This window comes from Lampetra planeri, chromosome 2 (genome assembly GCF_965212315.1).
Source record: "Lampetra planeri chromosome 2, kcLamPlan1.2.h2, whole genome shotgun sequence".
Classification (NCBI taxonomy): domain Eukaryota; kingdom Metazoa; phylum Chordata; class Hyperoartia; order Petromyzontiformes; family Petromyzontidae; genus Lampetra; species Lampetra planeri.
Genome location: NC_136108.1, coordinates 34,424,872 through 34,451,920, shown reverse-complemented (window position 1 = coordinate 34,451,920; position 27,049 = coordinate 34,424,872). Strand labels below are relative to the sequence as shown.

Below are 27,049 nucleotides of genomic sequence, written 5' to 3'. Positions count from 1 at the left end.
ACGCATCGCTCGCACCACAAGTGCAATATAAAAAGGAAAAGGCAGACACATTGGGGTCACCAGCTCATGATTTATCATTTACTTAAGGTTTAAAATAATTCCAATGCAATTTAACATGACAATTAGAATTAAGCTGACTTTATAAAACAAAAATCTATGCCATTTTTTCTTTAAATATATAAACCATTTTTAAACATTCCTTTGTCTTGTTTAAAAGCATTTAAGGCAAGAGAAGTTAGAAGTATTTTTTCATAAAAACTGAAGTGCTTGAATCTTCTTTAGCAGAACTGGGGAAATAGAGGATATGAGTAAATACAGAAAAGAAACTGACATCTTACGTGGCATATTTTAGTAAGCGTGCATCACACAACACCTAGAAAGCACAGTGTTGGTTAGAAATAGTTAGAAATGCCTGCATGCGTGTGTGTGTGTGTGTGACATGTGCAACTGGAAAACGTATGCATGCTCTCGATTCTCAACAACAAAGAACACGTGGCAATTAAGCTAAGGGCGACTGTTTAGTCTGCTTCAATTGCAGCCAACCAAGGTCAGTGATCACTTCCTGCTTACTATATCCATGAGCATGACAACTGCTGGCGGGGTTTGTCATCTCACAGTGAGATGCAAACACCCAAAAATACGTTGCGTAAAGGTGCAGTGGCTTATGAGTTTAATTCGCTAAGATTAATATCCTAACGTTAAAACCACAAGGTTTTTGTCTTGTTATTAAAATACAACTATTAATGATCTGGTCAATTCAATGTTAACTTTGTTAATCTGACAGAAAACCTTAGGGTGGCAGGTGCCCTGATTTTATCGATAAAGTTAGTATCACCTCTTGAGAAAATGTACCGAATATACAAGACAAATTGACGTGCAAATTTGGTAGTTTTGGACAAAGTCCGAAAAAAAGGTTTTTAAAAAACAATTGGATGTTAGAGTTACATGAGCCATTGGTGAAAAGCATAACATTCCCAGAGGGTGTTTGAAAAGTACTTCTGTTCTTTGCCTGTAGAACTATAATCGGCACACGTTTGCAGTGGTACAGTATGCCAAAGAATAGTCTACGACGTGAGGTTTCAATAGAAGCAGCAGCACGTGAATGGGCACCCTACGATAACTCTGCATTGTTGCGATGTCTGTGTGAGTAGCAACTATGAACACCGTGGCAAAACTTGCCTTCCATCGGTTCCCGCACTCGTTGCAAAAGACGAACGTGGTCATGGGCTCATCTGCGCTTCGGGTCTGCACCTGAAATACGACAGAAAAACCGACAACGCGACAATTCACGATACCGGCTGCGTAAGTCACCACTGTTGTTCTGTATGGCTCTCCGAGAAAAAAAGCGGGCTGCTCCAATTGGTTCCTGGAGAAGTTCCCAGCATGTGGAGTGAAACGTCTGACATTGTGTCGAACAATATGCGGTACGAGCCATTCACGATTTCTATTTGCAAGTGCTGCACTTGCTGTGCATCAGATGCAAGTGGAAACAAGGTGGTAACTTTTCACGAATGGTGAACACCGGTTAATGTACTGCGCTGTGAACCAGGCCACCCAAGTTCGATTCCTGACCATGGATAGTTGTACATGATACATGGACCGGTCCTAGGCTCTATTAGGTTTACTCAACCTTAACACAATTGCACAATGCGGTATAGTTCTGGCCACACCACCGATTCGCACGCCATCCTGGGCCCGAATAGATGCTCGGTTGCATGACGAGGAGCATCAAACATCACGCAAACTTGCGGCCGTCCTCGCAGCGGCTTTTGGCTGGCCATCGAACAAAGACGGTCACTTCATCAGGCACTTTCGGATGTGCTTCTGCGGCCGTCTGGAACGCTGTTACAATATTAGGAAGCAACTGGAGCTATGCACTTTTAAATCTATATTTAACTAATTTTTTTCATTTACTTTGTTGTCCTGCCCCCGCACCTCCGATTAGCACGGTTGGCTACGTAAGGTGCGAAAGAAGTTCAACATACGTACACGTGTACATTGAGGGACAGGACACCGCTAAAGAACAAGCGGCCACTCACTTGAGTGTAGGTGCATCTTTTCTTCTTGCATTTTCCGCAGCTGAACAGGTCGGTCTCCGTGCCGCCCGTCTTGGCCATCTGGTGCGCACGGATGGCTTCCTCCGTCATGGCCTTGCGCTTTTCCCTCAGCTCGTCACTTGCCATCTCCTGCGAATACAAAGGCCAAGCCAAGTTGAAGTTAATGGGAAGCGTGAGCATCGCCACAAAGAGGAAGGGAACGGGTGGCCGGTGGTGGAGAATTGCCCGATGATGCTGGATGCAATTACCAGCGAAACGTCGTATTCAAAAATTGTAAATGTTGTGGTTTCACGCTTCAACACACCCGTGGGCTAAAGCAGTGAACTATTTGTCTTTTGTCAACGTGACAATTTTTTGCCGATTGGCCGTGTCGGGTGGTGGAGGGTTACAACACATTTATAAATAACGCAATCTAACCCAAAAACGTTGATTATGAGTGGTACTCGTATAGTCTCGTATATGGCCACTGGAGATGTAAATGCACATGAAGCAACAATATGCGTCGAGCGCATCAAAAGCAATGCAAATCCAGCCATGCGAACGTTCGTTTTTGATGTTTTTTTTCATCCACATTTACAAACGCGTTGCTAAGGGCAGGCGGAGAAACTGATTTTATAGACAATGTAAAACAGCTCTTTGACGTGTTTCCGGTTATACCGCGTGTGTTGGTTCGGCTCGGCATGATGTTCGGCGTTTCGCTTCACATGCTTGTGAGCTTCCGTCAGGAACTGAAGGTTCTTCTTCTTCTTCAGGGAATGGAAGCTCCGAGCACGTCGGGCAACATGTCGGACGTCGTGCCGAGAAACACGCGGCAACAATCCGAAAAACGCGTTGAACGCCCGTACACAGCGCTAACTGTGAAATCCTACGCACCCTCATGTAAAGATAAGCTCGCACTGAGTTGAACGCTACCTCCCGTTTGACCTGCATCCAGCTGCCACTGCTCCGTGGCACGTAACAACAATTTCCGCAACAAAGTAACCTTAACCACTCGTGGCAGCGCTGGTGTCGACGTAGCTGTTTTGCTGCTGCTGCTGCTGCGTTAGTTTGGCAGAATAAAAAAATCTGTTTTGTCAAAAACGGTCAACCAAACGCAATCCTTGGTGGCTGTTAATGATATCAACGTGAACTCCAACACAGTTTCTGTTGGGGAATTTTCTTTCTCCCCCCCACCACCACCCGCTTTGAGCAGAGCTGCGCATTGTTTTTTCTGTGGTTAACGTAGTCCAGATCACCCCCAGGATGGGAAACAGGGCACCTAACTCTCCAGGCACTGTAACGCAATCTCTTCCACGCTGACCACCAGAGCAAGAAGAGATTTAAAAAGCTTCCGTTCAAATGAGAGTTTTTCAAATACATATGTGTGTACGGTACACCATCGCGTATCCGGTCATTACAAATCCGATGACGCGATAACAAACTTCCAAACCTCCGCTGTCATTTTGGCCATGCAGCTCGCTGAAATAGCCCCGGTCAGCACACTGATGCGGAGGTTCGGGTTTTTGGGGTCCTTGAGGTTGGAAATGCGACTGCGCACGCGGTTCTTGTACTTCTGATCCACGGCAGGCAGCTCCTGGAAGATGGCTGGCCCATTCTCACGTCAGCGGAAAAAAACACGGCAAATGTGATGAATCACTGAGCTCCTATGCCACCCTCCCTCCCCCTGCTGCTGGAATCAAAACATGATTTCCTACTCAAATAGGGCATAGAGCTGGTGCTCATCTCTTCTTTACAGAACTGAGCCAGGGAAGGAAATTCCACGTTCTTATGGCGGGTCGAGTCTATTTGTAAGACAACCACAATGTTGATTTCTCCACAGTGGTGCTTTCATTTATCGACCTCAAGGGGATGATGGGCTGAAACAAACCACCAATCAGGATTTAAACTCTCATCCTTCCAGAGTGTGAGCCACTTTCTCTAGCGCTGAGCCACCAGGCTAGACATGATGTTGTAATCAAGACGGGAAAGAAACGTGCGTAATTTTGATTCATAAATTACGAGAGGAATGCAATTTAGATACAAATGTGATGTGCAATTTAGAGATTCCAATTCCTAATTACAAATGTAGTGAAATTACATGTTAGAATTACATTTAATTTACATACTGCCCCATCAGTGGCTGTCATGTGTTCTTGCCCAAGTCATCCTTGACTGTAACCGTTTTGTAGGCTTGTAACAATTCATCGATTTAAACCAACTCTCATGCCGATCGACTAACCATGGTGCCACGATTTATACTGGTTAGTGGACAGAGGCGGCAGGGGAAATTTTAAGAAACTTGCACCACTGTTTCAACTCTGTTCAGTTCGTTGTCCTTCCCCCGCACCTCTGATTAGCACGGTTGGCTACATATGGTGCGAAAAAAAGTCCAGTGTGCTCAACATTACACCACGATAGCGTCTCACGTGTAGATGTTCTAAACCAAAACTGTGAAAACACAACGATGCGGACTGCCAAAAAGGATACAGTCTTCAATTTGTGCCCCAATCAGCTCGCAGTTCGCCGCATACTTCACGTAGTCATCTGCAAATAATGAAAACACATTCGTACAAACATTCGCATTAATAACATGAACGGTTTGAGCGTTTTGCGAGGGCCACATCTGAAATGTATATTTTGCCAGCAAGGAAAAAAATGTTGTTTGTCGACATGTTGTAAGCAGAATCCACCCTGCCCGTTGAAGTGTGTCGAAGTTTAATATCTGGCATCAATCACTTTATCCCCCCCCACCCCCCCCCCAAAAAAAACAAAAGTCTTCAATTCTGCATGATCATGTTTGCATCAGTGGAGCTGCAGAAGAGCATATTTACCACGTCAGCAATATCCAGCGATGACTGCACGAAAAAACACTCAGTCACTGTTTTCCTTTCCATTATTGGCATCATTTGGAGTATGGCTCTGAGGGGTTGTTTTTTATTTATTGAAAGCATAGGATAAACCACCTGTAAGTTTTCAATCAAACAATATTATTCCTAACCATACACGCCGCATCAGCAATATTGACGGATAAGATCAGGCCAAACTGAGGTTGGTGACCAAGGGTATAACTTTCATTGGACAATGATAGTCTTGTAGATGTCATCGGGAAGATTAGGTTGTAATGAGCAGGACGTGTGCATAATGATAGGTGGGCAGGTTAGAGACAGGCGATGGATTGGTACCCAGAGGATGGCCACTAAAGGAGAGACTAAAAGCCAGAGGGGTAGGATGTCAAAGTCGATCTCAAAGGCCAGGTGGAAACTTTTTAACAACTCTAGGATCTGAAGGTGGCCACGTGACTCAGAGGTCAGCGTGCTGAGCTGTTTCCACTGAGATCCTGGGTTTGAGTCGAGGTTTTAGCCACCTGTAATTAAATATAAATGGTTACAGCCTGGCCATAATCACTGCACAAAACAAAATCCATCACGTTACATTTGGATCTGCACTTGGCTGAATTCCACTTCAAAGAATAAAATATATTATTGCTTTAACTTTTACATGAACACATTCCTGCAGAGGGAGCTGGTAGGAACGTTGGGTTGCTCGGTCAATGGCCAGGGTCAACGGCGGCGTGGTGTATTCCGCAAATATGCCCGACTGTGAGGGCGGGCACAAGCCAGCGTGAGTAGGTTAAACGTTGAGTTTTATAAGGGCACCACGGGGTGACTAGCCCCTCCCCACCCAGTCCCACCCCTCCCACCCCCCACCCAGCCCCACCCTCCCCACCCAGCCCCTCCCCACCCTCCCCTCCCCACCCAGCCCCTCCCTCCCCACCCAGCCCCTCCCTGCACGACGGACACAATAATCCCCTGTGGGCTGGTGTACCCAGGAGGTTCCTACCAGTACAAACATATCTCTTCGGGAGAGCACGTGTGGAAGTGCTGCCCCCTACCGCCTTGACCAGAGGTGACTTGAAGGGGGGGGATCTGAGAATTGGGTCTGCGATATCTGCTTCACAATCGAAATAACGTTAGGGGTAAAGACAAAACATTAAAAAAGCAACTGCGGGACCTGGCACAAGGAAGTAGGCAATGGTGGCATCACCAACATTGGCCACCTGTGTTGACCTCTTCATTGTCCTACTGCTGCCCACCGTCATCCCCGGCCAGGTGACTCAACAGCAGAGCGAGCAGCTCGCAATCGGAAGGTTTGCGACTTCCAATCCTGGTTGGGTAGCGGTTGACTTAGCTCGCAATCCCAACGGTGTCAATAAAATGAGTACCGCTGATTTGGTTAAATTAACGGTGATTGTCCTGTCGATACATTTCCCCCCCCTCCCCCCCCGCAATAAGAATATGCAATTTCCACCAATGGCTCATGCCTATAAACAGCAGAGGAGCAGTGCCTCGGTGCTCATGTGAGCAGGAAATCACGTCGCCTTCATTTATGTATTTCTACGACAGTCTCACCATTGGTCTTTAGTGCAGCTGCCAGCATTTCCCGGCACTTTTCTCGCACAACCTCGCTGGAGGTGCCCGCCGATGGGAACGCGGGCGACCTTGGGGTGCCAGGAGTGCTGGGGCTGTTGGGTGTGGTGGGCGTGGTGGGCGTGGTGGGGGTGCTGGGTGGTTTGGTCTCCGCACGCCTCCTGTCACCTCCTCCTTTCTCGCAGTGCTTGCCTTCGGGCCCAGAATTGCTGCCATGAGCAGAGCGATAATAGCGGTCAACACGGTGGGACATGTTACACGTACGTACACGTACATCGGTTGCACTGTGTTGCACACGTTGTTGCTAGACACGTGTTAATTATCGGGCTGCCACATCTCCAAGGCTCAACAAATCCCGCGGGAAGAAGAATATCTCACCGTCGCGGAAGAGTGGAGAACTACATCCAAACGCATCGTACTCGAGCGGTGTATTGTCCCGCAACCGACAAAACACCTGGGACTTTTAATTAATGTCCCAGGAAGATTCACCGATTTCCCAGGACGGCAACCTCTAAAAAAGAGGATCATGCTGGGCAAATCAGGACCGGTCGCAACCGTAGTTAATTGCTGCACTGTACTGCATGTGCTATAATACACGTGCCAATTACTGAAATATAATGCATGGATTGCAGTGCACGTGTTAATTGCTGCACAGGAAGTTGATAGCATGAACTGTGCCTCCATTCTGAGGGGCTTTATCACACAGTAGTAGTCGTACTGCATAATTGCTGAATATTCCTGCATTGTTCTTACTCATTTCGGCACCAGAGCATTGCCTGAATACCAAAGTAGTGGATAGAAATCGCTGCAAATTTTAACCACTGACATCACTCCCCATTTAGAAAAACGGTCGAACCAGAGCTTCTTTTCTCACTGAACAATTTCTGGGTCGCTGTTAGACTGAAGTTGCCATTTGACGAGTAGCCACAGCCAGAGGTAAACCGGATGAGGTGGCGATGAGATGTTAACTACCTCGCCTGGTGTGCAGGAGAACGTGGGTTCGATCCCGACCCTGACGCCTGTCATTTGGAGTTTGCGTTTTCTCCCCGTGGTCGCGTGGATTTTTCTCCGGGTCCTCCGGTTTTTCCCTCCACATTTAGAATCAACGTCACGCGTTTAGAGTATTTGGCTGCTCTAAATATCCATGTGATAAGCCGCTTCATTGAGCTATCATTTGTGGCCAAGTCACTTCTGAAAAAGTGCTATATAGCTCAGGAGGCATTACCTTTTAAAATATATATTTTTAAATAGTTTAGTTTAAATATGTTTTCCATGTCGCTAACCTGGACAGATCCTGCTTAAATGAATCCCTGGCTCTAACCTCGTTCTGATTATGTGATACACCCAATATAGCAGTTGCAAACATTGATGCTCTTTGTAAAAGTTATAATTTGTGTAGGTTTCCGTGCTTGTGCTGTACAGCTCTCCGATGTGTTTTTGTGGTTGTACCGTGCCGTTCATCAGCACGGTGTCCAACGTTTTGCTCCGCGTGCCGCGAGCGAGTTCAGGAACTGAACATCCAACCCGTGAAGAAGTTCGTAGCGCACGCAGTGAAAGATCTGACGTTACAAAACAAATACGTCGCCACCCCAAAAAAACAAACACGCGGAGAGCTTCTAAGTACCACTCTCTGTTATTTTTGTAAACAGCATTGGTGTTTTCCAGCTCAAAACACTGTGCAGAACTCAGCAACACTGCAAAGGCGAAACCGGCTTGAACTATTGCTCGCACCCCAAGAGTTTCACGCAGGCCCCGCCGAGAATCAGCGAGGAAACAGGAGTGAGAAGGTGGGAGGCTACCTGCCCTCAGGCATTTCCACGGGGGAGTAGGGTGGACTGGACGAGGAGGAATCATGCGAGCTCCTCCTCTTCATCTGATCCACCCCTAAGAGGTCAAACACACACAGCGCAAGAAACAAAAAAACACACACGTACAGGACACGTGTATTTAACATTGCCCCCATGATGTACGCATTGAATTGTGTGCATAGGAAGTGATACGTTTTAAAATGTGTGACTATTGCATGTAATAGGTCCAGCAGCCATGAGGGGCGCTACTCTATCCCATTATATGTATAAACTGTTCAATTAAGTTTAACACGTAGGCTTTCGCGACCAATATCATCCATAATACAGCTTTTTGGGGTTAGATTTCGTAAATATATATTTTATATATTTTATAAATATTGAATCGAAATTTATGCAATCGAACCCAAAAAACCTGTATTATGGTTGTTCAATTTAATTCTCGCTTTGAAATGTGACATTTCAAATTGCCAGGGGTGCGGGTGTCAAATAATAAAACCCTCAAAGGGGAGACATTACGCACGATCACTTAGCTGGGAGTGAGAATGAACGGCTGGAAAGTTTGGTCACTCACCAAGTAACTTTTTCCAGGTCTTTATGAGGATCTTGGAAATAGAAATCACCTCCTCATCTTTCGTGAGTTTTCTTAGAGAGTTCACGAGCATTCCCACTCGCGTCACCTGCCAGAGAAGGGGAACTCACATTTCTCAAGGGAAAAGCATTCTAACACTACTGGCAGCCAATGAAGAAATATCTTCCAGCTTTGTGATAGAAGCAGTCCAACTCACTTTTAGGATGCCCAGTGTCATGGGTATCGCCTGCAGCTCCTTAAGAAGATCCAGAGCTCCATCCTGCAACACAGCAGACCACAGGTAAAGATTAATCATTCAACGTCTGTTTGCGTGAACGCTCGCAGCACCCAAACGCTCAGTATTTGTTGTCATCACGAGGATTGCAAAATAACCAGACGACATCAGGGGATATAACCCTTCCTGACCCTGCGAGCCAAATGCCAAAATATTCATACGGCCGGAAAACGTGCCAGTTGGATGTGCAACATTATAATGTATTACTTACATTAACCTCACTGCGTTGAGTGTGGGAAAAGCCAAAAACGATCTATGCGAGCCACACAATGACCTGGAATGCACTGCAGGGCTTGGCAACGCATCAAGCGGGAGGCCCCTGAACATCGGACAGTGCCCAGCCCAGCCACTTCTCCACAAGCAGCCAGCTTGAGCTGTGCCTCCAGCGAACTGGAATGGCTTTCTGCACCCATCTACACAAACAAGTCAGTCCGAGGTTCTGCAGGTTAGTTGCAACAGAGGGTCGATCTGAGGGTCCGTTCATTGGTTCGGTGGAGTTACTCCTCGACTTTGTCGGAACTCTGCTTCCGTTGAGAGCAGAGAAGCAATTGAAGTTAAATTGCTCGAAGAAGCTGCCAAGTTGAGCGTCTGTGTCTTCTCCACAGCTTTGTCGACCAACCAAAAGCGCTACGGAGCTAAACGATTTCCAGTTTATTTTCTGAATTCATAATTCTGGAGCAGTTACACCTGATGACGGAGGCTTGTGTTGCCTCCGAAACGTCGTGATTTAATTTAGTTATTTTCATTTATTATTATTTTATTTTATTATGATTATTTTACCTACGTGACTTTACCGAAATAACCTAAGAGTATCAATATACAGTACTTCAGCTTATCTATGGTAAATATGTTCAGCTTTAAGTCCACAATAATCCACTATTCGTACAATGCAAATATCACGTGGAATTAAAAACCCACCATGACATGTTTTCTTTTTTCATGGAAGCACTGCTTTTAAAAACGAGTTGCTACAATCCACAGTCACTTTACCACACCACGTGGCGGGTCGCACGTGGTGGGGTAAAGTGTGAGCACCCTCGCCTCCAAGACATCTGGCCGTCTGTAAAAGAGTAGGCCAAAAAACCACAACTCGGGGGGCTCTAGAGCTCATTCTATCGTGGAGGCTCTTCCATCAGAAGTGGCATGAGTCAGCAATTAATTGCAGGGCTGGCACCTTCACCGTTTACCAACTTTGGTAATCGTCAGTGAGCAAGCTATCCTGCACCAATCCACACGATGTGATCCCCAAATCTAGCCACCCCCCCCCCCCCACACATCTCCATTAGCCTCACGTATGCAAACGTACAGCACTGCTGCAAGAGGTTTGGGGGGGGGACACGGGGCTGTAATTGTTTTTCTATTTTTAGGTGAAATTATTCAGATGCCACACATCTGCTTTCACTTCAGCAGCACCCCGGCCCCCCTTTCGACCCCCCTCCCCACCGACTCTGGAATCCGCAACATCTGTAGTGGATCTGAGAGCAACAACAATGGCATTCGGCCAAAGTCAGCAAATGTGAATGAAACGATGTAAAAAATTGGGTTTTTTAACGCACTGTGCAGAACCGTTGCCACCTCTGAGGTGCCAAAGAACGGGGCAGACGAAATTTCGATTTAAAGCTTTCGTGACTGCAGGGATTCATCTTCTTGGTTCTTTCGGTAAAGTCACGTAGAAGGGAAATAATAAAATAATAAAAATAAAACATAATAAAATAATTCTCACGACGTTTCGGCCACAACGGAAGCAGCCGTCCTCATTCTTCACCTGAGAACGGCTGCTTGCGTTGTGGCCGAAACGTTGTGAGAATTATTTTATTATGTTTTATTTTAATTATTTTATTATTTCCCTTCTACGGGACAGACATTAGGGGGAGACAAGAATATCTCAATACCAGCAAACAGGGAGATCAACTATGTGTACAATACATCTCATTGATCTTGAGTGATGTATTCCTACTACTGTTATTCTGCAAATGACAAAAACGTGGACTTTTAATGCCACGGGAAGAATTACAGATACCCCAGGATACCAGCTACCTCAATGGGACAATCCTGAGAAAAATCCAGGCAATTGGCAATTCTTTCAAAATATCATGATAAACTTTCTATTTTACCAGGTGAAGCCCACTCAGCTATAGCTCTCTTTCAGAAGCGACCTGGCCACAAGTGATAGCTCAACTAAGAGGCATATCGTTTGGAAATTTATAGCAGTCAAATACTCGCGTGCAAATAACACGCGTGTTTCTAAATGTGGAGGGAAAGATCTACGCGACCACGGGGAGAACATGAAAACTCCAAATATACAGCAGGCGTCGGGGTCGAACCCACGACCTCCTGTATACCAGGCGAGGTAGCTAACATCTTGGCACCGTGGTGCCCTTTTATAGATACGTACTCCACAAAAATAAGATAAATTATATAGAAAACATTCAACGCCTCTCACCAAATCTCACTTACTCAATCATTTAAACATTTCCTCTGCCAGATATGGAGTCGTCACGGTCAAAAATTTCGATCCTTGTGTATTTTACACTTTTTGAATCAAACTAGGACTCATGTCTAACAGACGGGGGGGGGTCTTTGCCTTTCGACATCTGGCAGTTCACGAGAATTGGTTCAGGCGAGCCCGACCGCTGCTGATGAGACAGTGAATGTCAAAACCGGTCCAGCTTGCTTGTATTCAACCAACGCTGCTGAAATCATGCACTCACATAACTCCGTGTGGCTCATGGGATGTGTAAAATAAATACTTAAGATTGTTTTTTTTGTGGGTGGCGAAGCTATGATATACGATGAAGGGGGTGTATTATTATCAGCGTATTTATACGGTAGGAGGAAAACACGTACGGCGATTTCATTTGTGTGGAGGGCCAGATCAAAACAGTGCGTGTGAATATCTATTTTAAATCCCATTTTTAAATAATACGCACAGGACACCGATGTGGGGTATATATATCCATATATAAAAGGCAAAGTTGTGATTATGTGTGTCTGCATTGTGATTATGTGTGTCTGTTCAAAATGTTTGGCGTACTTCCCGACATGCAACAAACTGCAAATTTGCCATGTGGGTACTTTCCAGACTGTACACCATGAAAACATTATAAAAATACCCTTTTCTTTTTTTTGGGGGGGGGGGGGAGGGCTCCAAAATGCATTTATTTTTTGCACGGCAAGTGAGCTGTGACGTCACATCTGTCATGTGACCCGCAGACGTGGAAGCGTAACGCATTGCAGTGTAGCAGGTAGCGGCGCTGCGCTACGAACCCGGCGACCCGAGTTCGACTCCCGCTCACGGCCACCAACACCGGCCTCTAATGAGTACCTGGTGCGGTGTGTAAACGACATCGCCGCTGGGGAGACAAAGGCGGCCGGGCGTGGTTGCTGTCCGGGCTTCATCGGTGCTGCTCGCTCACAGCACTTGCCCCAACAGCCTTGTTACATGGCCACACGGGGGAGCTATTTGTGTTGGTGTTGTTGTAGGGTGGGCTTGTCGTCACAAGAGGGCAGTATGACCCGCTTCTTCCTCGCGACGCCACTCTGTTCACTCACACTGTAAACACCCCTCGGCGCCCACGAAAAGCCACCAAAAAGCCACCCCCCACGCCCGCAAAACCGCGGCGTGACCGCAACTCTGGGCTCAGCCCTTGTGGATTTGTGATGCAATGCGAATGCAAACTCACAAGTTTAGCGAGCAAAAACCCTCACAGTTCACCAACTCTCTCCCGCTCCCTACACCGAGTCCCACGTGTGTCCACTGCTGCCCAGCAGACGAGGCTTGCGGGCCTCCTGTTGAGGTCGTCCCGGAAACACTCTGCCATTCTTGTCGTTGCCAATAATGTGTAACCAATATTGGCAATAAACAATATTGCAACACTGCGGGCAATGCATGTACCGTATACTGTACGCATTATCCCCTCCTCTGGCGGGGTACTGTGTGGAACATTCTTTCCCATCATATGCCCAATTAAAATTTTGTACACAGGACTGGAATGAGTGTTATGGGTATGGCTTGCGGAGGCAATGAGAATGGCAGAAAAGTAAAAGCAATTCAATGTTCTCTCATGCTGTATGGTTCCACGTCTAGTCGGTGGCATCAACGTGAAATGACCGATAATCCATCATCATTCGCGGAACACCGTGTCGGAGCAGGGAACGAACCCCATCGTGGGTTAATCTAGGCCTCGGCAAGGTAAGGTAAAAGTTAAAAGGTAAAAACAACGAGCCTACCTTGACCCTATCTTTTACCTTACCACGATACAATCACTCTACCATACCTTTTACCTTTTAGCAGGGAAGGTAAAAGGTAATAAGCAACGAGCCTACCTTTACCCTACCTTTTACCTTACCACGATGCAATCACTCTACCCTTACCTTTTACCCTTTAGCAGGTAAGGTATAAGGTAAAAGGTAAAAAGCAACGAGCCTACCTTTTACCCTTACCCCATACAAATTACCCCATTACAGGGTAATTACTGGGGTACTACTACACATGAAAGAGGTTTATAACAGTACATTCTAGGTAGAGCGCTTTATTCATATAGAATACTCTCGATTATTCTAATTCTACACGCTTTCTTTTAACTCACTCTGTTGTTGTTGTCGTTGTTGTGTCCTCAAATCTTGTAACTCAATTTTAACCCACTTCCAAATGTGGTATCGACTGCAAACATATATTTTAAGTTCTCATGCTTGCATTACAATATATAGAGCAGTTCATATTTTGTATGGTATCACGTCGTAATGCTCCATCACATGTTTTAAATCTATTACAGAGTGAATATTGAACTGAAGCTTGACTTTAAAAAATGTAATCGCAAATCAAATCGCAATATCTGTCAGAAAAATCTCACTTATTTAAGTTGTTTTTCATTTATTTTTATTTTATTTTTAACTACGTGACTTTACCGAAAAACCAAAGAGTACGAATCCTTGCAGTCACAAAAACTTCAAATCTAGATATTTTCCCCAAATCGTTCAGCCCCACTCCACACCCAACCCAATATTTCCATCTTCCATCTCCTCAGCCGTTACTCAATTGGGATCGCACACGCCAACTTCGCCACAGACTGCAAAAATCTTGGCAGACACCCTCCTGGAAAGGCCTTTAAAAGAGTCGGCGTGACTTCCCGAGGAAATACAAACAAAGGGTACCCGAGTCTGCTCTTGTGCAGGTTGTGACACTATCTGATCCACTGTGAATAAAACGTCATGTGGAGGTTGCTTTTTGAGCAAGATATGACCGAGTTTATAGTCAAAACATATTTAATGTCCGAATTTCACTAACCAATTAATGCAATTCTACATTTCAATACAGTAGATATTCATGGAAATCAGCAGCATCATTTTTCCATTACAACCGCTCTGTGTTTAGTTTGTCATCCTTCCACCACACCTTCAATAAGCACGGTTGGCTACGTACGGTGCGAAAGAAGTTCAACATGCATACATACATCGTCAACCATGACCAATCCACTGCTGGATGAAGTTCCTCCCAATGCCATCGCCATCGCTCACGGTTCCGCGGCGTGACAGTCCACCGGGCACATGCACCACGAGCCAATGTCCTTGCTGCGTGGCCTCTGTGGACGTCCGCTCAAGACGTGGGTTTAGCGAACCGTCGGCATTGAGCAGTGGCAAAGTGGTCGAGCCGCGTGCACCGTGCACCGTGAACTTCACGAGACCTCAGCTTGCATCCTGGCCATGGAAACCGGTCTCGGGTAGCCCCCCTCCCTCCGCCAACTGGCACGTTTACCTTTACCGCCGATATCACGCGATGCAAAAGTGTTCCCTTCCACTCCGCAGCCGCGTTTGTGTGGTATTTGTTGACAACATTCGAGCGAGGAGAAATTGCCACCTTGACACATGCAGCCACCTCGCGGCACGCCAATGGAAGTTGGGCGTCAGCGTGAGGCCCCAGCGCCGCTCACAGCAACGTAGCTCAGGAGACATCTACAATTTAGCGGTGGAAACCAGGGTGGTTCCTCAAAGCAGATCCTCTCTCTCTGTCTCTCTCTCTGTCTCGGCTCATCTTGTGAACAGTGTCGTTTGTAGCGGGTACCGAACGTGACCACAGCGACCTTCGTGTAATCCCATTGCTTGGACGAAGGCCTCAGAAATACCCACAACCGCTTTGTTGCGGATCTTGAGGGTTATTATATGATCGTACTTCGCCACGCCGGTCATTGCGGGTTCGTTAAGGCGGGGGAAGCATAGTCGAGGAAGCATAGGGGTACAGCACAACAACAGATGTTGTTGCAATTACCCTTGACTCTCCCACCACGTCGCGTGCAAGCCCTGTGACAACCTGTTTGTGCAGCATGGCCATATATCCAAGCACTGTCCAGGCCTTGAATCTTCTGAGATCTGCAAGTGGTTGGGTGCATTCCCAGTGATTTGGTCAAAGGTGCCCAAAGTTAGAAGATAATTAAACCATAAAAAAAATTATGACGCAGCATACACAGCATTATCCTTCCAAACATGCTATATACATACAGTAATGTTCCCAGCAAAGCTCAAAATAGTTTCTCTAACATTTACATTGTAAATGGGGTGAAGTGGTGGCGCAGTGGTTCGTGCACTATGCTATGAACCATGCGACCTGAGTTTGATTCCCAGCTATGGCTAACATCAGTGGTGACATTAACCTGTCCTGTTGCATGCTTTCACCAACCCAGTGTTTAGCATGGTGAGCTATGGTCAAACAAACCCATAATTGTAATTATGGAGGTCTTAATCTAGCAGTGGATTAACAAAGGACCGAGCATTTTTTTAGACAATTCTGATAGTAATTGAGACATAAATCGAGACCCAAGTCCCGATGGTAACACTCCACGAACACGCATAACGACATGTCCATTACTTAGCGTGTCCCAGTTCCGTGCACACGACAGCCCGTCCACATCACGTCACCACATGCCCTGTCACCGCATAGCCAATGTGTCTCACAGATTCACTGCCTCCAGATCACGTCTCATTCCCGCGATCCCAATCATGTTCACACTCGCCGTGACAGTACGTACGCCTGCTTCAGGCCGGATTTAATTTCCCACTGCATGTGTTCTGGGTGACTGGTGGTCTCCGTTACGTGGCATATCACTGCTATCGGAGCCACAGCCAATGCGAGAGGTATCCTGGATGTGTTGTGCAGTGTGGAAATATATTCAGGGTCACCGAACCAGAGTCACACCCGTCCTGATATTAAGCCCTGCCTATACAAGTCAATGACATGGACGAGTAGAATATATGGCGGGTGTTAACGACACATTTATATATTTACGCGATCTAACCCAAAAAAAAACTCTGCTATGGATGATATTGGTAGTGAAAGCCGACGTGTTAAACTATAATATATTCTTTTGTTTTTAATATTGCTGGTGGTACAACATTCCTGGTAAACGTGTTACGGAGGTCGATGTGGAATATGGGGGATTATACTGCTGGCTGAACTGATGGGGGGGTGGTCTATGGTCATGTTGTCACGGAGTAGAATGTACAGGAGAAGTGTCAACTAACAAACATTCAGTGACGAGGTTTTTGAGTGGCTCAGAGGCCAGAGGTCAGATTGCTAAGCCGGCACTGCTGAGATCATGGGTTCGAATTCTAGCAGGCGCCCATGATTAAACTGTGTTCTGAAATCTAGATAATTGATGGATTCGGTCTGGTTACCAATGACTGCACACAGAATATATATTTTTTGACCTAATTGGCCTACATTTTAGCTTCAAGAAGTCAACATATGTATTTGACTGTATAGTTTGAATATGTATTTCTGCATCAGAAAGGTAGGTCGCTTGGAGAGAATTCAGAAGCAGTTATGTGACATCTCCTTCCACGGAACATTCTCTTACACGGGGCAATGCATGCCATTGATAGAGCTCCAAACTAATTATTTGTCTCATGACATGGTGCTGACGGCACGATTGGGCTAAATCTGAGAAAAAGCCAAAAGTTAGGAAATAATCTAACAAAAATCAGAATCCTTAAGTGACAGAAACGTGGCACTGATTTGCGCAAGGAATTTCCACACAACTATCGGTACCGTATGCATCGATGCCTAACTGCTGTAATCCATCAATGCACATTATATCTGCTCGAATATGATGCACAATCTTTGACATGGTAAATACATTAACTGCCCATCTTTTGCAAACGACCACGGTAAGATATGGACTAGGTCACGTCACTCAAGGTGACGACAGCAGCTGCGTCTTTCTCAGGCCTTTCCAAAGTTCAGCAGGAACGAGAAAGTCAATGGGAAATTCCCATCTGTCAGCCCTTTGCCCACGTTAAAACGACCAATTCAATAAAGATTTAGCATGTGGACACATTCTAAGAATTGTTTTTGTTATAAATATACTAAGATATGTTATGGTATGGTCATTGTTTCAAGGTATAAAAACAACTTCATGGGAATCCCCAAAGATACGTGATTCTCACTCAAGTGAAACGCAAACTAAACGCACGATTTAGGAGATCATATTACTCTACAGTGTACCGGGAACGTTGCTTTACACTTATAGTGTACATCACAATGTGGATGTCCTCATAGACAAAGGCTAACCACACACCTCTGCCAGAATATCAGGTCCAAAAGAGGCCAAGAAGGCAGGAGCCAGAATATTTTATCTGATCGGGTGGCTGTCAAGGCTGCTGTTGCCAATATTTTTTTGTTATATCTGCCTCACGCGGTGAACTCTAATCCCGATCCCTTGGCGATCCGTACGATGAAACTGGAGCTGCCACTTGTCAGGTTGACAGCTTTCCACGAGAACCAGCGCCGGGTAAAATTGTCTCTTGCGTTTGACCCGAACACTTATTTCAGGACCTTATTCAGGCACTGGCCCAGCAAATAATCAGCCGGTGCCTTCAAGGGGGTTGCACAGATATTTTAATATTGCAGATCAACTCTGGAGTATCCACTTACAGTGCTGGGTGAACAGAGGCAGGGAGGGAGGTAGTGTCTTCTGGTCTAACACCGTTTGAGACTTGGCTCGAAAAGAAAGCTGTCTCTGGTGTGGACCAATCAGTTTCAAAGACAATGCATATGCTATCAGAGTATGTTTTTGGTTTGCATTCTGACCACAAGTATTGTGGTTAATGCACACATGACTCCTTGTAAAAAGGTTTCAGTTTAGTGTTTTAACATCTTAACAGCTGTTTTGTTGCCAGAAAAAAGGGGAAACCCTATTCTCATCGGGAGGTGGGGAGTTAATGAACTTGCACCATCGTTTCAACCGCCACACCAGGGGTTCGAACCGGCGACCTCTGGATTGCAAGTTCAGTGGTGCTAAACACGGACAACATTCACTTATTTATCACAGATGTAGTGACTTATATGGAGTCACTATGGCGTTTAGCGCCAACTACTGTCACAAGAGAGAAACTGTACGTCTTGAGTCTCTCTCTGACACCAGAGTGGATATGGCATTGGAATCGGGCCCTAGGGGGCATAGTTCTGGTGAGGGTCGGAGAGAGAGCAAGTGAGGACGTGATACTCTGTGTGAACCCGAGTGGGCACGTGACCGGTTCAGGGTAGCAAGGGGGCCCGAAAGGGGGGCTCGAGGGACACGTGATATGGGCCAGAGTCTTCTAGTAGGATCTAGAAGGGGGCGTGGCCGAGGGCGGAGCCAGGCCACGCCCAGGAGCACCAAGGGGCAGACCCGAGAGGGCTCTTGGCTCTGTTGGAATGGAACCCGTCGGTGCGACGTCTCTTCGATCCTCGGTCTTCGGTGTTACGCTCGGCATCGTGGGTCAGGCAGTGTGTCACTGACTGACCCGGTTATGTAGTTACCCCGTTGTGGTCCAGTTCACCGTGTAGTTATCACCTAGGTGGAGATCCAGTGCACGTGTATGTACTTAGCCCTGTTGGGGTGTTGTAATAAAGTGTTGCCTCCAAGAACAAGTGTGTGTCTCCGTGTACAACACTACACAGGCACAACAATGACTTCACTAGGAGAGAATATTTGAAACGTCTGTGCAGTTCAGGTGCCGTGATGTGTTGCCAATGTACATGGTGGTCCAGATGTCCTGTGACCCCTATTTAATTATCTAAAACGTAACTTTATTTTAAAGGAAGGAATGTTTATTTGAAACATAAATGAAGATGGAAAGAAAATAAATGTTAGCGGTCAATTAATTGGGGGGTCACAAGACATCTGGACCATCCTGTACTGTGTCAACTGACGAGGAAACCTCTGCAAACGACATTTTCCATCTCGGGGGATTATCCAGATTAATGATTGTGATGAGCTCCCAATTAAAGCCGGCACTTAATGATGGTCATTGCAGGACTGCGTACTTCGTGCACACGTAATCCACTGCTGGATGAGGGCCTCTTACCCCCCCCCTTCGCCCACTCCATGCCGTGCGGGACAGTGGGAGTTATATGGCCATTCTTCACCACACTGGTCAATGCACAGAACCACAGCATAGTACAGCAATGGATATTACTACACCGCCTTCTCGCTGACCCCATTAGCCCAGCAGCAACCTGTAACACTTCTTTGATGCGTGGTGGTCTCCCATTCTAGCACTGTCCAGGAACTGCAGTATTGTATCAACAAGTAGTAATGCAAAGGGCAGCCTATTAACGGCTTGTACTTTAATGTAATGGCAAAGTAGATCGCTGAGCGATGAATCATTTTGTGTTCTTCAGTTCAACATCTGCCCCTGCCATGGTGGTGGCCTGGATTGGTGGCATCAGCGTGGGCTTCACTTGCCCAGTTGCCAAACCAGTTCTAAAAACGTGTTTTGTGCTTTTGTAAAGAAATCGCAGCCACAACAATAACAAGGTATGCTGATCACAAAACACAATCACTATTAGCAATTAATTCATTTACAGCGTTTAGGATACTTCTAGTACTGTGATGTGTGGTCGAGACTAACAGCGGAGTGACAGCCAAACGAGGAAAACATAGCCTGGAGGAACGTCCATAGACTGTGGTGAAGCGATGAAATGAGCTTGTGTGCGGAAGCTAGATGGATTGTTGCATCACGAAACCGTGATAGCAACAGCTTAGGGAGAGGGCCTTCACCCAGGGAACCTGCAACGTTGGCTGCTGGCTCAACGTTCATTGGTTCCTGGACAATCCAGCAGAGGATAGATTGCAGACGATGACGGATGCTGCTGCTGATAGCTGACAATTAGATCTAGATTTGAAGCTTTCGTGACTGCAATGATTCATATTCTTAGGTTTTTTCGGTAAAGTCACGTAGGTAAAAAATGTAAATTAATAAAAGTCAAATAAAAATTATTTTAATTTTACTTTTTTTCTTTTTTTACCTACGTGGCTTTACGGAAAAAAACCTAAGAATATGACAATTAGATGTTGGGTACAATGCAGATGTTAGTTTTTTGGTTCATATCTCAGCCATTTAAGTTTTAGAACACATCAAGACCTAGTATCCGTCCCGTATTTAAAACACAGTCTAAGCACAGCGTGCGTAATGCACGGACATTTTCTCTGTCTCTTACTTTGGTACGGGCGAATGTGTGCCACTGCATGCCCGGCCATGGGCTCGCCTTTCACGGACGGGTTAAGGACCTGGCTTGTGGAATGAGGAACCACGATTTAGCCTGGAGCAGCAGCAGCTACAGCAACAGCACCAAGCCGCCACCTGCCGCCGTCAACGACCGCGCTCCACATGTTTATTTATGGATTATTTCCATCCCGGATCTGCGCTCAACGCCAAGTGTCATCTCTGCTTGCCGAGGAGCAATGCTCCCTTGCAAACACACGCAGCTCGTTTTGCCCTCTAGGCAAGTGCTAAGGGGGTGTTCCCCCATCATGCAGGGTTTCCCCAAACTCCACGCTACGTCTTTCCGCGTTCACCAATGTACTCCCCATTGAAACACAAATTAACTCGTCCCACGCTGCACGCGCCCGATGTTTGTCAAACGTGTCTGCGTTCGTACAACCGATTCAAATTTAGATTGGGGTCTCAGTGTGTGTGTGTACACGTGTTTCGTATATGTGATGTGTGTGTGCACGTGTCGGAGGAGGCTCGTGAAGGACGATACTGCTCGGTTGGAGGCAGTCGCCCTCCAACAACAACGGAGGGCAGAGGAACGACGCTCGCAACAACGAGCGGATACAATGCAGCAAGTTGGCACAGTAAGGGGCACACCTGGTGCATCTACCAGTCATGTCAGTCAGTCAACCCTGGGTCTGTCCTTGACCTTTCGACACTTCACGTGGCATCAAAGTTCACCTGGCCTGGCACATGCGCCGTGGTGCCGTCGCTTATATATAATCACAGTGGCGAATGGCGGGCGTTGTTGATATTGGGAGTAGATTTGTAAACGCAGAACAGCGTGGTGGGTGGGTGGTTGGCGTGGACTGGAGTTTGTAAAACCCTGCCGCAATGCAAACGGTTAGAGGCCCCCAGGTAGCGTGGCTCCCAGAAGCACTGAAGCAACAGCGCACATCGATGACTGTCATGTTACTACTGATGAGCTCTAACGAGGATGAAACCGGTCTGCAGTTGTCTGTGTTTCACCCGCAGAGTTGGTCACCTAAAGTCCTTAGACAATAGGGCCAGGCAAAGCTGAGAGCAATGCACATTGCAATGTGGTGATTCTAAATTGAAAACTAAAATATTTTTTTAGAACTGCGTTTTTTCTATGTTTAGTTTAACACGGAGGCTTTCGCGACTAACATTACCCGTGATAGAGGGTTAGATCGCGTAAATATGTGTCGTTAAAGCCGCCACCACCCGACACAGCCAATTTGTAGTAAGGTGCGTCAGGGTTTATCACATACTCGAATTGTAAATGTTGTGGGTTTACTCTCCAACACGTCCGTGTGTTGTACTAGTAACGAATTGTCATGCTCGGTTTAGGTGACAATCCTCACTACTAATTGGCTGCGTCGGGTGGTGGCGGGTTTAACGACCCATTTATATTCGAACCCAAAACCCTCTTATGGATGTTTAGCACGGTTTGGCTACGTACGGTGTGAAAGAAGTCCCACGTACATACGAAGTTCAACATACGTCACATTACATGTGTGCAATGGATCGTGAGATGGGAGTTGTGGCTTCCTGCTGTTTATGAACACACCTTTTGCATGAGCTGTTAAATCTGGGTTAACGAGCTGCATCGCCGAAGCAGATCACACGGCTCTCCCCGATGTATTTTCGGGTTGTGTACCGCGTGTTGTCCGACGTTCCACTTCCACTTGCTGGAATCATTTTTCAGCAACTGCATTTCTGAAGTTTTCTGAAGAAGGGAACGCCCCCCCCGCGAGGACATCCACGGCAAGGATGATAGGATGAAATCGGAAGCCGCAGTTGAAATGAAACCAGGAATCTCTCGTTCCTGAAGAAGCTCCTAGGCACGTGGAGCTCAACGTCGGACATCACGAAGAACAGCCACGACCGTGAAAACAGTGCAGCGATGAACAAATCCGGCACGCTGTAGCTCGGCAAAGCAATTCATGTGGAGTGCAGCAAAGGCGTCCATTACATCTCACCTCTAACCCTCAACATACGTGCTGAATTAATCCACACGCGTTGCTGCACGAATAAAAAAAATGCTGCACTATTCATCAAGTGCTGGACTAATCGCACGAGTCAACAAGTGCAGCACTAATCAACACACGAGTGCAGGATTAATACGCGTGGGGCTACATTAATCAACACACGTGCAGGATTGAACACAAGCATGTGGCTGCACTAATCAACCCAGTGCAGCCCCAATTGACACGAGCACGTGGCTGCACTAACCAACGCACGTGGCACTGTGTTGTACCAATAGCCCCGTGCTGCACGATAAACACGAGAGCACGTGCTGCACACACAGACGGCGCTGCGCCAATTGCCACATCCATTAGCCCCCCCATCGACACAGTCACGCGCGCGTGTGCGCACCCTGAACGAGACACGAACTTGCTCGCTCCACTCCGTTCACCCCCCTCGAACACCCCCGGTTAACCCCCACGAACCCCACACCGTGAAGTGATAGCACACAAACACACACACACAAACACGCACAAACACCCCCACCATCCCGGAGCCTGTCGGCTCGTCACCCACCGCGCTCTTCCTCGTCACCATTTTCTCCAGGCGCTTGGCGATGCGCACCACGTCCTCCTCTCCCCTGCCCATGTCCTCCTCTTCTTCTCTCTTCCCTGCTCGCCAAGCCCGCGTCCTCCCCGTGCCACCGCCGCCTCCGCCGTGTCAACACGCAGCCACAACACGCAGCAGGCAGCCGCCCGTGTCGCAAGCAACGCGGGCGGCAGTGGCGAGCAACTTGGCGGAAGGAAACGGTCAGCGGAAGAAAAGCGCCGTGCAACAGTGGCGATGCTTTCTTGAAGAACCACACCAACCACACTGTGGTTGGTGTGGTTGTTGTTGGTGGTGGTGTTGTTGTTGAAGCGTTGCTGCTGCTGCTTGGTGGTTGGGGGGGGGGAGGAAGGGAGGGGGGCTGGCAGTGGGGGGGGGTGGTGTTGATGTCAGCTCATGTGGCCACTAGGGGGAGGCGCGTTCCACTCGGACATCGCAGCCGCGGTGCGGGGAGCCCCCGAGGCGCGACGAGACGCGCTTGGCACGCGGCTGGGGCGGTGCTGGAGCGGACTGGTCGTGGCCGTGCGAGGCCCCGCAGGCGAGATGGCCTCGCAAAGAAGAGAAGCGAAAGCCAAAGCTTGCATGTGTCACCGTGAGCCGGGGCTGCTGCCTGTCGTCCTGTGGCTGTTGTCGGGTAATGCATCGCACCCGGAATTGTATTTATTTATGTATGTGTGTGTGTGCGTGTTGAGCTTTCTTTCGCACCGTGCCTTAGGTCAACCCGGCACAGCGCATCGATCGCACGCCACGCTGCGTCGTGGGGTGGGGGGCTCGTGCATCGTGGCAACAACTGCGAGGCCGATGTGCGCGCTCGTGTGGTGGATCATCTGATCCTGCCCACGCCGCCGCCGCCGCCACCACCGCCACCTGCTCCGACTGCACAAGGTCACAGGGGGCATGGCAGCAGGCTCCCCGCGAGCGAGTGGCACGCCACGTGTTTCATCCGGTATCGTGACGTCACGTGTTTTAGGTCGCGGTTAATCGGGTGACGTCACGTGTTTGGATTTGCGGTTAATCGGGTGGTGACGTCACGTGTTTGGTCTAAGGTTAATCGGGTGGTGACGTCACGTGTTTTAGGTTGCGGTTAATCGGGTGGTGACGTCACGTGTTTGGGTTGCGGTTAATCGGGTGTTGTGACGTCACGTGTTTGGGTTGCGGTTAATCGGGTGGTGACGTCACGTGTTTTAGGTTGCGGTTAATCGGGTGGTGACGTCACGTGTTTGGGTTGCGGTTAATCAGGTGTTGTGACGTCACGTGTTTGGGTTGCGGTTAATCGGGTGTTGTGACGTCACGTGTTTGGGTTGCGGTTAATCGGGTGGTGACGTCACGTGTTTTAGGTTGCGGTTAATCGAGTGTTGTGACGTCACGTGTTTGGGTTGCGGTTAATCGGGTAGTGACGTCACGCGTTTAGATTGCAATTAATCCGGTGTTGTGCGGTCACGTGTTTTGGGGTGGGAGTTAATCGGGTGTTAATCCTCTTCTAAGACGTCTATCCAGTGTTGAGTATTAGGCAAAACACGATCTAGAGAGGCCTTCTAATGAATGCTTCCTCGAGTGTGCTGTGGAGAGAATCGAGAAGTTTGCGAACCTGGGAAGGATGCTTATGACCGGCTCCGGTTTGGCAGCAGAGGTCTCTCTCCCAATCATTGGCTGCGTAACGCTACTGTGTGTGGAAACTACCTGGCCTATCGCTCCATACGAAGCTCCAGTTCGTCTCGGCCACAGCGACACCCTCCATTCTCTCTGCTTGCAAGACGTGGACCCCTTTTGAATAAACATCTGCGCCGGTTTGAAACATTCATGCTGTCCTGCCTACGATTCATCCTGGGGTTTAACCAGACTGCATTGTGTGAAAAGCTCCACAGATCCTTGAAAGATCTGGACACGGTACCACCATCAGTGAGCTCCTCTGGCAGGCGAGGCTGCGTTCACCTGGGTTATGAAGCCCACGTGCCCAGCCATCGCATGCCCAAGCAGCTTCTGTTTGGCTGAACAGAGGGGGCTAAACGGGCGCAGTACGGGCTGGAAAAGAGATGGACCGATCCGGTACAGACTTGCCAAAGTCTGATATCAGCGGTGTCTCAAGATCGTCCTCTGTGGAGGAGGCTCCTGAAGGACGCTACTGGGGCACTTTGAGCCAGCCCGCCCTCCAACAACAGCAGTGGGCAAATGTGTGCGACGCTCGAATTGTTGCTGGCGAGATGGATGTGGGAAGCATAGTTGGTGACTCCCTGCCGTTCATCTCGGTCAACCCATGGCACCTGGATCTGTCCAGTGACCTGCAGGCGAGCCTTCGGCATTTCACGTGGCCTCAAGCTGCACTTAGCTTGGCACAAGGGCCGTGCTAATGTCACGAACCACGCCAGTTGTAACGTCACGTGTCGCAATTGTTTGCTGTGGCAACGTGGCGAGTTTGGGACCTTGCGGTTAAACGGGGTGGCACTGCACGTTCTCTCCATGAGCTCGCCACCCAAGTCCACTGGCACTGTGTGAAGTGCATTGTATGTTGAACTTCTTTCGCACCGTACGTAGCCAACCGTGCAAATCGGAGGTGCGGGGGAAGGACAACAAACTAAACACAAAAAAGCGGTGATAAAGAAATGAGTTTTCAATCTAGACTTAAAAGTGCACAGCTCCGGTGGACTCCTAATATGGGAAGTAAACACTTTTGCAGTGGTTAAAACAACATTTGTAATTGTACAAAACCGAGTTCTCATTCCTTCACCACAATAAACGAACTCCACCCAAGGATGTAAATGTGCACTGCCATTGCCTAGGGCTGCCACACTTCGTGGTGGCTTAGCCGACCCGCTCGCGCTCACCAAATCACCGCCGAGCGTCATGACGAATACAAACAACAGAATAAATAGAACAGTGTTGTTTTTCATATATTTTTTTGGAGTATAACAAAAAAAAACAGCAAGTATTTCCTGCACGATTCATCGGATCAAATGCCTTCTGGGAGTACGGTGCATCGTTTCCAGCAGCATTGATTCAGCTCAAGCAAACTATGGAGCGCGATTTCAGCAGTTCACAGGCTTTGCTAGAATCATTGTTGGCGAGATACCAAAATGTCATCGACAAGACCCCCCCCCCGTCTCGTCTCCACGCTTCCTGTCATTCGGGGCCCCGACCTCATTCAAGTGGCATCACCCATTGCCAATTTCATAATTGAACGTGGGTAGGGGAAATTTTTTTTGTTAAACTGGGGGCAATATCCTTATCCAGCATATTTGTGTTGTTTACAAGTTTCATTGTGGGGGAGGCGATTGACTTCATGAAACCACCGGGACTGTCCCGGCCAAAACCGGGTCGTTTGGAAGATACCCCCCTCCACCCACCCTGCAGCACTGACACAGGTGCGGTCATGTTCATGAATGTCGATGGACAGGTTCCACTGTTGAAGCCAGACCAGGGTAGCCTCACCCTGCTTGGAGGACCTTGTGCAATTGCAAGAGATGGAATGCCCTTCCTATACCCCGTGCGTTTGTGTGCTCACTGAGAACATTGAACAGGGGACCCAACAGTGACTTTGGCGATTGTTGCTGTTTCGTTTGGTTTTAAATGCACGATTGCTTAGCAAGGTTCTAGATTGAGGATTTCCCATTGTGATTTCACGAGTGAAATGCGAGTCAAACCAAATGTGAAGGTTTCATTTTGGGTGTTTAAGTAGATTCACCTCGTAGAAATCCCTTGCCTAGTTGCAGGACTCTTAATATGGCTGGTGGGTGCTGTATTGAAATGTTTATCCCATGCCACTTAATGTTCGGCATGTGGAAGGAATGTGAAATACTAGACGATACGATACCACTCCAAGTTCAATACAGATGGATTAAATAATCCGTTGC

General features: G+C 47.6%; 1 protein-coding gene and 1 long non-coding RNA gene across 2 annotated transcripts; one reads left to right on the top strand and one right to left on the bottom strand.

The window, feature by feature from the left end:
• Positions 1-50: 50 nt before the first annotated feature.
• On the bottom strand, positions 51-23,565 carry LOC144732559 (transcription elongation factor A protein 1-like). Its single transcript, XM_078613996.1, has 10 exons — positions 23,172-23,565; positions 9,057-9,119; positions 8,843-8,948; positions 8,263-8,347; positions 6,446-6,672; positions 4,524-4,580; positions 3,487-3,641; positions 2,040-2,186; positions 1,180-1,251; positions 51-287 (listed from the first exon to the last, which is right to left on the bottom strand). The coding sequence occupies exons 1-10, from the start codon at positions 23,241-23,243 to the stop codon at positions 279-281; spliced, it is 993 nt and encodes a 330-aa protein (XP_078470122.1). The 5' UTR covers positions 23,244-23,565; the 3' UTR covers positions 51-278.
• A 30-nt stretch (positions 23,566-23,595) lies between these two features.
• On the top strand, positions 23,596-25,952 carry LOC144732572 (uncharacterized). The gene is made up of 2 exons (XR_013588211.1): positions 23,596-24,367; positions 24,441-25,952. It is a non-coding gene; the product is annotated as an uncharacterized LOC144732572 (long non-coding RNA).
• The last annotated feature ends 1,097 nt before the right edge of the window (positions 25,953-27,049 follow it).

What these genes read in the sequence shown, in the direction of transcription:
- LOC144732559 (XM_078613996.1), bottom strand. Translation starts at nt 23,243, where the DNA reads ATGGGCAGGGGAGAGGAGGACGTGGTGCGCATCGCCAAGCGCCTGGAG. An exon ending in AGCTGCACTAAAGACCAATG is followed by an intron (nt 4,581 to 6,445) that starts GTGAGACTGTCG and finishes CATTATTTGCAG; the next exon opens with ATGACTACGTGAAGTATGCG. An exon ending in TGGGGCACAAATTGAAGACT is followed by an intron (nt 3,642 to 4,523) that starts GTATCCTTTTTG and finishes AGAATGGGCCAG; the next exon opens with CCATCTTCCAGGAGCTGCCT.